Genomic DNA, 13,531 nt, shown 5'->3' with positions numbered 1-13,531 from the left:
ACCCTTGCAATTGAGGAATCATGGTGTTAGTATACAGACTGGTTACTAAATGTGATGGATGAGCTTAATCATCTGGGGAAATATAAAAATGTAAATTCCTAGATTAAATCTCAAAACTAGTGAATCAAGTGTCAGGGGGATTAGGAATCTGAATTTTTAGTATGTGGGTAGACATTAAGAATCCATATACTCATATATAAAACAGAACTTAAATATTGAAAAGTGTTATCTAAAATAGTCAACTAAGAAGGAAACTTAATTATTTTAAGAAATGTTGCCATTTCCAGAACATTTTTTGGAATATCCTTTAGAGGTAGTTTATGGGCTACATAAAAAAACTGAACTTACTGCTTTTATTCTTTCGTGTCACATTTTTGATAAAATATTACTCATTAACAAATTTCACCAAACAATTTTTAGCTAAAAAAAGAGATTTGCTTTTACAGTTTTAACTATTCTCAAATAATTTAAAAGTCCATGATATAAAACAATCTGCAAATTTGTTCCAGCCAAACACGCACACACACACACAAAACAAAATACCCCCTCCCAACCGAACCCAAACAACAAACAAAAATATACCATGGAAAGGATTCATTTAGCTAGCTAGTGAGCCATGAGTCAGTCTAGCAGACTGCTTAGTAACCATCTTAAAGCTCCTTTCACCTTTGAGTTCTGAATACAGCTATATTTTATACAGAACACCAGAGGATGCAGTGGCCTTCTTGAATTCCGGTAGAAAAATTCTTTGGATAGATCCCTCTTGTCAATGTTCTAATGTATCAAATACTCTGCTAGAGGACAATTTTTGTAACCACTGAAGATATTCCAGGAATTCATAAATTGCTCTGAAACATGGCAATTTCAATGAAATCATGTTCCAATGATAATGAAGATATAATAATTTAATCACACTACTAGCTCTTAATATCAAATTGTTTTCTATACCACTTCTGACAGATTCAGGATCAACAAAAGGAGTGTTCAATAATGGATAAATGACAGTGATGCTTAAGAATGATAGATTAAGGTTAGCAGAAAGACAAACTCTAGCCCACCTCTGCAAAACAGCTTTGAAACTGGAGCTCTGCCATCTATTATTACAATTACATATTAAGTAATCATTCTCGCATTGTGCATTTCAGAGCTATTGGAAAGCTTCCCCAAAATGAATGAATAACAGAAGCAATTTAAATGCCAGCTCCAAAAACTGTTAATTTCAAGGTAAAACCAAATAAATTTTGAGAACCTATGGGAAGAGTAACCAAATGCTACATAAAACAAAATAAATTATACTATACCTGGTTTTTCTTTATTTATTATAACAAAGACAGAATCCTCAGCACAGGCTAGAGTAAAGAGGGCATGAAGTTTATGCCCTACTATGAAAGTCTGAAAGATAAAAAGTACCATATTGTTTATCGTCTGTCTACTCTCAATCCCCAAACATAAGTTCCATAAAGGGCAAGGAATTTTTTTTTTTTTTAAATCTATTGTGCTCACTGCTGTATCCCAACATCAGAATACATGGTATACAGAAGACACTCAATATATATTTGTTGAATACGTTTTCAAATTAATACATTTAGATTCACATGTTTCTTTTTAATGGTTATATGGTATTCTACTGAATGAATATGAAACTTTAACTGACATCAAGGTCATATTCAATTTTTTTCTACCATAAACCATGCTGTAAAGACTACACATGTCATTATTTTAACAAGAGATTCCTAAAGTGAGATTGCTGAAGCAAAAGTTATGTTTTCATTTTCATTTGTACTGTAATTGATTATGTACAAAAATAAAAGTATCTGTTTCTCTACATTTTACCTATCACTAGATTGTTTTTGCAGTCTGCAATTTGGCTAAAGTGATAGGGGAAAATGCTGTGTCCTTTCTCTATTACTGAGGTTAAACACCTTTTCATGTTTACTGGCTATTACATTTTTCCTGTGAATTACATATTCCTACCCTGTGCCATTTTTTTCCTACTGGGTCATTAGTTTTTCCTTACTGGTTTTGGGAATTTTCTGTATATTAGGGATAATAACTCTTGTAAATATCTTCTTCTGATTTTATTGCTCATCTTTTTGTTACAAGTTTAAAATTTTCAAATAGTCAAATTTCTTTTCTTTTATAGTGTGTGACTTTCTCAACTTGTTTAGAAAGTCTATCTAAAGATTAGGCCTTATAGAAGAAAATAATGTGTCTAGGAGCACCTGGGTAGCTCAGTTGGTTAAGCGTTTGCCTTTGGCTCAGGTCATGATCGCGGGGTCCGGGGACTAGCCCTGTGTCAAGCTCCCTGCTCAGCAGGGAGTCTGCTTCTCCCTCTCCCTCTGCCCCTCCCGCCGCTCCTACTTGTGTGTTCTCTCTCTCTCTCTCCCCCAAAAATAAATAAAATCTTAAAAAAAAGAAAAGAAATGTGTCTGTCATTAAATTGTGTTGCCATCCCTTTTCAAATAATGAAAATAGAAGATCAATACACGTACCTTTATTAAAATGCCATCTATATAGTCCCACAGTTTAATCGTGCCATCAAAGGAACAAGAATACAACTAAAAGGGTAAAAAAAGTACAAAATTTATTACAAAATAGAACTTCATTAAGATATCAAACAAATAAGTGATATAGATGACATTTTTTGTTCATTAAATTATTAGCCTTATAGAGGCAGAGTCACCTAATCACATTGTTTTTGCGAAATAGAAAATATAATCACAGCTTTTTGAAGGAACTTCAAGTTTTAATTAAAATGAGGGGGGTCAGAAGTCAGCCCTCTATCTTCAAGAGGGAGATGGGAAGTCACTGAGCTATGAAAAGCACTTTAGAGCTTGCTATTATTTCTTCCAGCACCCAGTCCTCTTTTATTAGCAGAACCACCTTCATCTTACATGGGGATTAAAGGAGTGCTTCTCAAATGATAAGAATGTCTTGTTTTTATTAAAAAAAAAAAAAAGGTCCACCACATCAAGAAACAATACTTTTGTAAAACACAATCGAAGTTATGCACTCGGATGCTGCGGCAATGTTGAAGTGCTCTAAAGTTCTGGATCACTCAATTTCTACACTATTCTCATTGCAGAGTGGTAACCAACCATTTGTAGCACTGGTTTGTGCACCACACTCTGGTAGCACCAGAAGGCCTTAATAACGTGCATTTTTATTTCTATTTTTGTCCCAATGGACTTAATTTTACTAAGGTCATGGTGGATTATTTGTTGCTGTTACTGTGAAAATACTTCACTTACAATGTTTATAAAGAATTTCAAGTTTTCTGAAAGTGGCAATTTTAAGATTTCTCCCAACGAGGACATGGAATCAGAGAAAAGAAAATGATGAATATTATCTATTCAAGTTAAAGAATTACAATAAGTAGAAAACATACATCACAAGTACCACATAAAAGGAAAAATTATGAACATGGATCAGTAAAACATAATAACCACACAATCACTGTCAAAACAATTGGTAAGCACACAAATCCCATGACTGCAAAGTCCAGAGAATCTGCACTCCCTATCACCTCAACCAAACCTGTAATATTGTCCTCCTCTAATTTTATTAACTTCCAGTGACCTGAAATAGAGCTTTTATGCATTGTATATTTTGCTTTTTGTTTTGCTATAAAATTTAGTAATACAGATTTCACAAATTCCAATTTTAACAAAATGATATTTCTGCTATGAGTAACATTCAAATGCTACATGTAATAATAGACTATTTTGTCAAACCCTTAGAGGACAGCAAGGAAAAAAAATCTGTGCTTGCACCCTGCAGAAAAACTACTTAACTTTGATTTTCAGTGGCTCATTTAACTTTGGAAAGAAGATAATCACTATCACTTTATGCCCTACTTCCTCTGTGATAATACAGTGAATGGCAATGCAAATCTGTTCTTGTATCAAGCAGTAACTTCCAAGTTAGCTGTGACTAATCCAGAAAAATGGAATTTGATCAAAAACAAGAGCAAGAGTAAAATGTTTTTGAGATCTCTTTAGCAGCTGCTGGAATGTAAGAACAGAATTAAAATGACATTTCATTATTTTTGAATTCTGAGAAGAGCTGCTTTGTGGGGTGAGTGGGAGGGTCTGCATTAAACTGGATGCCCAAGTTCGTCCTGAAATTAACTGGTCCATCCACTGACTAAAGAATCCCTCTTGTCCAGCACTGGCTTTAAGATTAGGTAACATCTGCATCGACACTGAAAAGCCTCATCTGTAAAGGAACAGGTTTACAACATCAATCCCTTTTAGCCAGCATTTTCAAAAATGTGTTCCAGAAATCAAAGGTTCAAGGGCATAGAAGATTGAGAAACAAAATGGTATACACCCCTTTTGCATATTCACAATGCTTATAAAAGGACCTGAGAGGATCTACAACCAAGAAGTTCATCTAACTGTGTCTAGCCCTGAATTTCAGAAACTCAGATAGCCAAGAATGTCTTCTTTCAAGCAACACCTATTAGCATCCTTTGGAACAAATGGCTCACAGAATACAGTTTTGGGGGGGGGGGGGCAATGTAGTTCTAGGCTGTGACCCTATTTTGAAAACTAAAAATATGTGAAAAATACCCTGAATCAGAAAAATCAACATACAAGTTTCCCCCGCTATCTGAAAGTATTATGAAACCTTCTGTAGTGGAAATGGTGTAAAACGAAGAAGTAATTACCATTAATTTATACAGAAAAATTTTTAGTGTTCCCAGACCCCAAAAATAACCTCTTAGGCTTTTCTGATACCTTAGGGCTCATCTTGCTAATGAACGTATGAAATACATTGAGATAAAGCACAGATGCTCACAGACAGTTTAAAGCTATGGTGGCTTGGCGCTGAGATGCTGAGTGTATGTAGCTCCTCGGGAAAGAGACTGGTGGTGCCACTCTCGCTGGAAGGGGTGCATGCTGCCTCTATAACACCTTGCTGCAAATAAATATTGGATGCTATTTTTGCTTTTCTTCTCTCTTTCTTTGTAAAAATGAAGTGGCATAATACGAACTTTTGAAAAGCAAAGGATACCTGTATTTTTCTAATTATAACCTACAAAGTCTCCCAGCCAAAATCAATTCACAATCTTCTGGCAACAACAAAGCCAGTATTAAAATAGGCAATTAAAAATAATTTGACACCTGTAGATGATTGTTGGGGTTGAGCTGGATTCCAGTCACCAGATTTCTGTGCCCTTGCAATATGTGTACACATTCTTCTGTAGCTGTGCTATGAACTTTAACAAAGTCTCCAGAGACACAGAAGATATACCTGGAAATAAGAAAAAATTAAGCTTCATGTATTTATAGAGCATCTTTTTTTATAGTCCATGAAAAATTTTTTAACTTGCAAAAGAGGTTTCTTTCAAAACAACAGTTTCAAAAACCATGTATTAAAAATTGTGTGCTATGTATCACTTACTATACCCCATTACTCTGACAGCATCTTCCCATGTCCCCTACTCTCCATTGTTTACTGGGGACAGCACCTTATAAATGCTAAGTCAAAGTTCTCTCTAGTTGGCAAGGCCTCTTTTAGAGCAGGGTACAAAGACTTTGTGACAGTTCTTTTTCTTATTGCTAAAATGTTGGTTTTGCTTTTTAGATTTGTGGCAGAGGCTACTAAAATACTAAAAGTAGTTAAGGGGGGGGCAATATTTACTTGACAGTTTTCATTATGGATATAAGCACAGAACAAAGCTCAGAGGTACAAATCTTCTAGTTTCCACAAAATAAAAAATGTTTGTTCTGTGCCCATTACTACTAAACATTATACATGCCTGATGGGGTTTTTCCATGCGCTCTAGAAGTACAAACCACAGAATTCCTAGGCTAGACCACTTCTCTGTGCTCCCAAAGCATCCTGTACATGAGTTGATCTTGGTACTTTTCACGTTGTGTTGAAAGTATGTATTTACATACGTATCTACTTTCCTTATCTGGCCATCAGCTCTGATAGGGCAAAGGCCTTAATTTATCTTTGACTCCCAATGTCCAATCTAATTTCTGGAATAGACCCACCTGATCTTCAAAGATTTGGCAAACTAAATGGATAAAATGAACCAATAAAAAATTATTACAAAATAACAAAAGAGTAAATCTTCTAATGCTGACCAGGGTTACCATTACCCTATTTTATCAGTTCTAAGACACCTGCTTTCTCTGAAATCAGAATGCATTTTATAGTGCTATAGCAGGGAGACAGTCAGGAGATGGTCGTGTTTACCTGTAATAGATTAAGGAAGTTCAAGCAACAAAACATCTGAGGTATATGGTTACCCCTCTGGCTGGATCTTCCTCTTTATTCCCATGAGTACCTTAATTCAGAGTCTTAGCATCTCCAGCCTGGACCACTCTTACGGGATTCACACAGTTTCCAGGTGTGGCCCTCGTATTCATCTTTCCTACTTGTACCAGATTGAATTTGCAAATTTGACCACATTACTTCCTTTAAGGTAAAATTAAGTTACCATCTGTTAGTGTTTTCCCACTGCCTTTAGGATATGATCTAAACTCCTAAGGCCTTTGGTGATTTGACCTGGTCTACTTGGAACTACTTTTTCACTTGTAAACCATGCTCTAGTCAGGTGGTTGACAACTGCAACATCCTCGCACTCCTCACAGACACACCCCATTAACACTAACAGGTCGTCTAGGCAGTTTTTAGATGATGGTGGGGGAGGGGGTACTGTGTGCCAAGAAAACTCCTGATATGCTTCCCCAGAGGAAAGGAATTTCCTCTCTCCTTGCTCCTGGGCAAAGAATGGCTTTAAATTTGAATGCAAGTTCCCAAAGGACATGTGCTCTCTATGCACATCTCTATGTAAATTTTGCAGTCTACACAGAACATTCTTTATGACTACTTCCTTAAGGTAGATTCAGCTCAGGTGAAGCCTTCCCACATTTTCTCACTCCAGCTCAGCACCACTCTGTTTCTACAAGATGGTAGGTAGGCTTAGCTCTATCAGGGCACTTACCACATGGCATACTGGAAGACTTCCCCTATGAGACTGTAAGCTCTTTCAGGGGAGGAAGGGTGTGTGTACTTATTATAAATCTAGTAATAGAAATATAGTATGGCAGGAAACTAGTCAAACACAAACGGGCTGAATAAGTTGGGAGAATTTACATCATTCAAACATCACTGTTCTCCACTTTAAGATGCAGAAAACACTTCCTCACAGGGTTATTATGAGGACAAAAAGAAACAACACATACAAGTGCACCCTTAACACACGCAGTATACACTCAATAAATGCTTCCATAAAATTAGGATAATACCTAAACCCTGCAGACAGAAATGCATGTAAAGCACGCACCACAATGCCTGTCACACAGGACTCAATCATCTTTGTTGATGAAGTGAAGAAGTAAGAAGTTAGGGATGCTTTCAAGCAGGAACCAGAACTTAAATGAGGCTCTGAAGGGATGCATAATTTAAGAGCTGGGAAGGAAAAAGAATAGCAACATAAGCAAAAGCTGGGAAATAATGAACATAGTACCTACAAGAGAAAAGAAATGTACCTATCTAACAAGCAAAGTGTGTACATTGGGTTATGTCAGGAAACACAACTGGATAAGCAGAGTTAAGCTAGATCAGGGAAGGCGTTGTAAGCCAGAAAAGAGAGCTCCAGTTAAGGAAGGCAACAGAAGATTATTATAGGGTTCTGAGAAAGACTAGGAATAAGGGTGAGAGTAATAATAGTATGACAGTAATACTTAAGGAAAAATATTACAGCAGCAGTACACAGAATGGTCTGCAAAAGAAAAATATGTAGAGTTGGACATTAGCTTTGTAGGAATTTAGGAATGCAAAGGGCAAAAGTGACCCACTTTTAAAATTTTCTATACTCTAGCAACCTAATGCAGAGCATCCTGTAACTGTGGGAAGTAACAGGATGTAATTAATACAAACGGTGTGGGCTCAGGAGTCAGTAATATCCGATACAGGAATGCCACCTATTCTTATGTATACTCACCTCTTGGCCTGCCTCTCATAAGAACCCCCTCAAGTAGACAGAATAGAGTTTTTGTGTCCTAGTTCCACAAGGACCTAGTGACCAAGAGGAGACAGCTAAAATTCCACAATTCTATTGTTTTATTTTCTATTTCAGCTTTCTTGATAAGCTCCTGGAAGCAAAATACAAAACTGCCTTCTTTCTGTATAAACTAGCCAACCCCTGTAGTACCTTTCAGATACTATCCAAATCCTTGATGAGTTCAGTATAACCCTATTAATTTGTAAGAGGACTGATTTGAATTACTACATTCTAATATAGACGACAAAAACCAAACAACAACAACGACACATCTAAATATTCACCAAATTCCCCAAACTTCAGTACTGAATTTCTACCTACTGTTTGCTTGATCCACCTGGTTGCTTCACAGGTACCTTACACTCAACACGCCTCCAAATGAACTCAACATCTTCTTGTTAATTCTAATTGCTAAATCACTCCAAAATTCTGTCATCTTCAGTATTCTTAGTTTAGGCCAAAGCAATTTCTTGCTTGGATGCCTGAATTAGCCTTTTAAGCCTTGTCTGTACTTTTCCAGATTCTTCTCCCACCACTTCCCTTATGCTGCAATTATACTGACCTTACACATATGAAACTCCCTACCCCCAACCCCACCCCAACAATTTGAAGCTGCACACTTTGCCTGATGTCCTCCCCCAATATCTCTGGCGGGGCAAACTCCTCTTAGTCTTCCAAGATCCTGATACTGAAGGGAAACTTCCACTATATCACTCTCCCTTTCACACCAACACTGTACCTCAAGTATGCTAAGCCAACCCACCTCTGATCTTGCCACTCTCCACCACTTATTACATAGTTTTATACACAGTTTTTGGATTAAATTTTCTTGAAGAAACAGTCATGTTACCTCCCACTGCCCTCCGTCCAGGGAATTAAAAAAAAAAAAAAAAAAAACACGCTCTTTGGACCAAACAATCAAGAACTGGCTTCATGTTCCTTTTCCAACCTCACCAGCTCTCTCCATATACCATTCACACTAGCTAACCGTACCACAGTCCGTTCAATATCTTTAGGATTCTACTCCTTTTGTACTGTGCTCGCTATTTGGAATGCCTTCTGTCCATATTCCCTAGTCAAAATACCATTCACCTATTTAAGCCTTGCCTAAACATTACTTCCTCAGGAACCTGTCCATCCTCACCAGTCTGAAGTACTCTTTCTTATGAACTCCCAAAGTACCACAGTATGAAACATGTTATTATTTTCTTTTCCTTGTTAGACTGTAAGATCTTGAAGGTAGGATCCATACTAAAGTTATCTTAGTTTTTATCACATAAGCTTGTTATAAATAATATACAGCTGACAAATACTTAAATTGTAGGACTGAGCAAACGAAACAGTACATCTTGTTATAATGAATAGTGTAAAAACACTGGGAAAAAAAGAAACTGGCTACCTAGATGTAAGTCCAAAGTGCCAGAACTTTGGCACCCTTTTGAAGTCTAGGTTTTCTTCCTGATTTATGAGTATCAACAAAACCCTCTTTCATATAAAGACCAAGGATTCTTTTTTTTTTTTTTTTTGCCTCTAGGGCAGTTTATGAAAACTCCTTCAGTCATGCATGCATTCAACAGCTATCATACACTCATGAGCAAGATATCATGAGGGATACAAACTTTCCTAAGATATTATCTTTACTCTTCTAAGGTAGAAAGCGTTTTTACTAAGGGTTACTCTGTCCTTAAATGATTTGAAATCTCTTCCTACATTGCGTCGCTTCCAGATGCTGACAACAGAGCAATAATAATGACAGCTGACACACTGAGCCATTAACTGCCAGGCTTGTTTTACCTGCTTCATATGTATTAAAGCAATTAACCATCTCAAAAACCCTATGCGATAGAATACAAAGTATTATTCCTGTTTTACAGATGAAGCAACTGAGGCAAAGATTAAAGACTTGCAAAGCTCACACGATGGAATAACCGGGTTTTGAACCCAGCAGTTTGGTTTCCAGCTATACTAAACTCCTACGAAAAGGGACCAGGGGTTATATATGTTACTATACCGCACGGAATCTAACACCCGTATTCACGCAAAACTTCTAAAACGTTGCCGAAATACCTTTTCAGAGAATAGGGGAGTGTGGAGAAAACAGAAATCTATAATCTCTCAGTAACTCAAAGTCCGGATTCTTTCCAAAAGAGGAATTCGTCGCGGTACTGCAAGAGCAGTGGCGTACATAACCTGTGCCTGGACTCTTTCGCCGCCCCAACGCCGAGCTAATTCTGGACACGTGGGCCCGCCCCCGGTCCCTCAATCTACCTACAGATACAGTTTTGAGAGGGAGAAAGGCGCCCCAGCCTAAGGTGCCATGGCACGAAGTGGTTTCTCACTCCTCTTAACAGCACTCAGTCCCTCACGCGTGCCACGGGGGCTCCCGCACGCGCCCCCTACTCTGAGCTCAGAACGCGGGGTTGCGAGTCGGGACGAACCTGACAGTTCTTTCCTCCCACCCCCCCGGCGACTCACGTCCCTCAGCCCGGTTGGCAATGCACGGTGGCCCCATACTTAGAATCCGCAGAAAACACCGCTCTCCTAAAGTTCAACTCGCTGCCGCCACAACGAACCACGCGGACACTATCCTCCTCCACCATCTTTGCGCAAACGCAGGAACTCACGCTCGCGGGCCCGCCCCGAATTTTCTCTACGGAGGCCGGGCACTAGGGCATGAGGCACAGCTCACAGAACCCGTGCGCGGGCCCCTCTAGGCCTCAGTCTCTATGGTAGGACCCAGCGCCTGTGCCGGCATCTTTCGTGTGGGCAACGTTAAATTAGGACACATGTAAAAAAAGGTAGAAGCGAAACAGAGACATGGAGACAAGGAATTTATATTAGACACCCCTGAACTGTTATTTAGTACAAATAAGCTTTTCTCTGGCCCTGTCAATTTGATTCGATAACTACTTCCGCCAGAAGTGAAGGGTGGCGTATTGTGTATCACGTGACCTTCAGTCGGCCTCCCTTCCCCACCCACCAAAGCGGCTTTCTCCACTGTGATTCGGGCTCTGCGAGATGACGCCGGCATTTCGTACGGCTTGGTTTCTCGATCGCGCAGTTAGTGCTTGGGTGGAAAGGTAGCTGTCTACTTCTTACATAGCTGTCGGCCCCTCCCATTAGCCGTCATTTTCTCCTGTTCCGCCGAGCGTAGCATAGGTTCCTGTAGAATCTTCACTACTCCGAGGGCCTTGCTTCTTCCGGAATTCTGGTGCATCTTTCTTTCTCCAATTCGGTGGAGCTGCTCGGACCGATCTGACATTACCTCCCACCCCGGCCCAAGTTCCCTGTTTTGCTACGGGTTCTTCTGTTCCTGTTGCTCTGGTTTTAGCTTCACGCATTAGTCGACCGTGCCTGTGCGTTAGGAAGCCCTAACAGACTTTATTACCATTCCTTTTTGTAAAGTTATGTACTTTTTTTTGGTGGTCCCTGTATATTAGATGTGCTTATCTTTATTCACTAATTCAGTAAACATTTATCGATCCTCTCTGCCAGCCCTGTATCACTACAAAGAGTGAAGAGCCACTGACAGCTTAATTTTAGCAGGAACGGGAGATCTGCCCTGTACGCGTTACTTCTTGATATGTTAAAAATTTATGATATCTCTTCAGTTTTTCTGGAGACAAATAATAATCATTAATAATTATTGTGAGACACAGTGCAAGACAGACGGGATCCAGTGGGAGAGAAAGTTAATCAGATTGTGTGCTGAAGAAAGTAAGATCGTAACATGAGAAAAAATAGATTTCTGTGAGGATGTTTAGGTTTAACCTGAATATGTGTTTGTTAAGGTTGTGCAGGTTAAAAAATATTTAAAAAATTCAATGTTAGTACAGATTTGCAGTAAAATAATTTCAGTACAGAATTACGGTTAGAATGATCCCAGCCCATCTTACACCCCACAAATAACTCTCCATCATTAAAAATTTGGTGTATATGCTTCCTGATATTTTTCTAGGTATACATATCCTTAACATTATTCTTCGATACAGTGCACTACATAATTCTGTTTTTCTCCTGTTATGCTTTCACTGCATACAGATTTTATCTCCTTTTTAATGACTGCATAGTATTCTGTAGAGTGAATGTACCATAATTGATTAAATCATTGTCTCAAAGGTGGATATTTCATCATTTCCATTTTTAAAGTGGCAAATAATGCTATAGAACACATAAATTTGTTGCTATTGCTACAGAAGAACTTCCTAGAATGAGTATTGCAGGATTGAAAGATACCTACATTTTTATTTTGAGGGAATGTTTTGTGGAATTGAGACATGAGCTATTGGGGAAACTAGGAGGAATAACTAATGGCAGCCAAAAAGGGAAAATAGTTAACTTATTTTTTTAGTCTAAAGTTTTGGGAAAATCCATAGGAAAAAGAGGTGTTTACAAGAGAGTATGGTTTCTTAAGAAGAAATCAGAAGGCAAAAGGACTGATGAAGTTGTGTCAGGCAAGCAATATTGGTTTTAAGTCCTGCAGCAATAAGCAACAATTGGAAGGTAGCCAGAGCTAGGTAGTCCATTGTTTGAAATTTAGATTGTAATGTGGGGTTTCACTTTGTCAAGAATTGTTAAGTATAATGAATGCTGCTTCCTAAGTCTGATAGTTTCTTTCATAAGCTGGCATTTGTATAGTAATACATCAGTCTTTGTTGATTGGCCCTCAAGCACTAGTACATGAGCAAAATTTTCTAAAGCGTTTGGAGGACCACAAATAATTAAGATGATATTGAGGATGATGGAAGGTGGCTAGATATTCTTGGCATGTGCTGTTAAACTATCAGATACTTCCCTAGGCACTTCATAGAAGAGAGCTAAGAAAGCTTGGCTCCTTAGTTGAGAAGGTAAGCTAAGTGTATTTGACAGGTCCCTAGTTACCTCCAGCTCTCCTCTTTTCTTTCTGAGTCCTCACCAGAATCATGTTTAGAAGTCCTTTCATGGCATTATTGACTTTTTGTAGCATACACCTTAAAACTTTTCCAGCTCCTACCCTTATCCAGTTCCAAGACCACTTTCACATTTTCAGATATTTGTTAATTACAACAGCATCCCACTCTCAGTACTAAAATCTGTATTATTCGGAGTTCTGCAGAAAAACAGAACCAATAGGATCAATTATTGATCTGTCTATCTATCTATTTAAAGGGATTGGTGCACTCAATTATGGAGGCTGAAAAGTCCCACGATCTGCATTCTGCAAATTGGACACCCTGGAGAGCTGGTGGTGTAATTCAGTTTGAGTCTGAAGGCCTGAGAACCTGGGGAGCTTGATGGTGTAAATCCAGTCTAAGTGCAAGAGAAGACCAATGGCCCAGTCCAGCAGTCAGGTAGAGTAGAACAAATTCTTCATTCCTCCTCTCTTTGTTCTCTTCAGGCCCTTAGCGGGCCCTGAATGATGCCAACCCACACTGGGTTGGGGAGGGCAGTGTGCTTTTCTGAGTCCATAAGTCCATAGATTCAAATGCTAACTTCATCTGGAAATACTCTCTCAGACAAACCTAG

At 38.6% G+C, this 13,531-nt stretch overlaps 1 protein-coding gene and 1 long non-coding RNA gene across 2 annotated transcripts in view; one reads left to right on the top strand and one right to left on the bottom strand.

Annotated features, from left to right (window-relative positions):
• WDR75 (WD repeat domain 75) overlaps positions 1-10,727 on the bottom strand; it is a 39,424-nt gene extending 28,697 nt beyond the window's left edge. The window contains exons 1-4 of the mRNA XM_026492345.4: positions 10,541-10,727; positions 5,130-5,259; positions 2,493-2,558; positions 1,302-1,392 (exon numbers count right to left, since the gene is read on the bottom strand). Coding sequence (XP_026348130.1) covers positions 1,302-1,392; positions 2,493-2,558; positions 5,130-5,259; positions 10,541-10,626 — 373 coding nt within the window. The 5' untranslated portion in view covers positions 10,627-10,727. The remainder of the gene's footprint in view (positions 1-1,301; positions 1,393-2,492; positions 2,559-5,129; positions 5,260-10,540) is intronic.
• A 386-nt stretch (positions 10,728-11,113) lies between these two features.
• LOC113250675 (uncharacterized) overlaps positions 11,114-13,531 on the top strand; it is a 209,700-nt gene continuing 207,282 nt past the window's right edge. Inside the window, exons 1-2 of the long non-coding RNA XR_008955985.1 lie at positions 11,114-11,382; positions 13,175-13,356. This is a non-coding gene — a long non-coding RNA (uncharacterized LOC113250675). The remainder of the gene's footprint in view (positions 11,383-13,174; positions 13,357-13,531) is intronic.

Source organism: Ursus arctos, unplaced genomic scaffold, assembly GCF_023065955.2.
Source record: "Ursus arctos isolate Adak ecotype North America unplaced genomic scaffold, UrsArc2.0 scaffold_1, whole genome shotgun sequence".
Taxonomy (NCBI): Eukaryota; Metazoa; Chordata; class Mammalia; order Carnivora; family Ursidae; genus Ursus; species Ursus arctos.
Note: the sequence above shows the minus strand (reverse complement) of the source record. Positions and strands in the feature narration are given on the sequence as shown.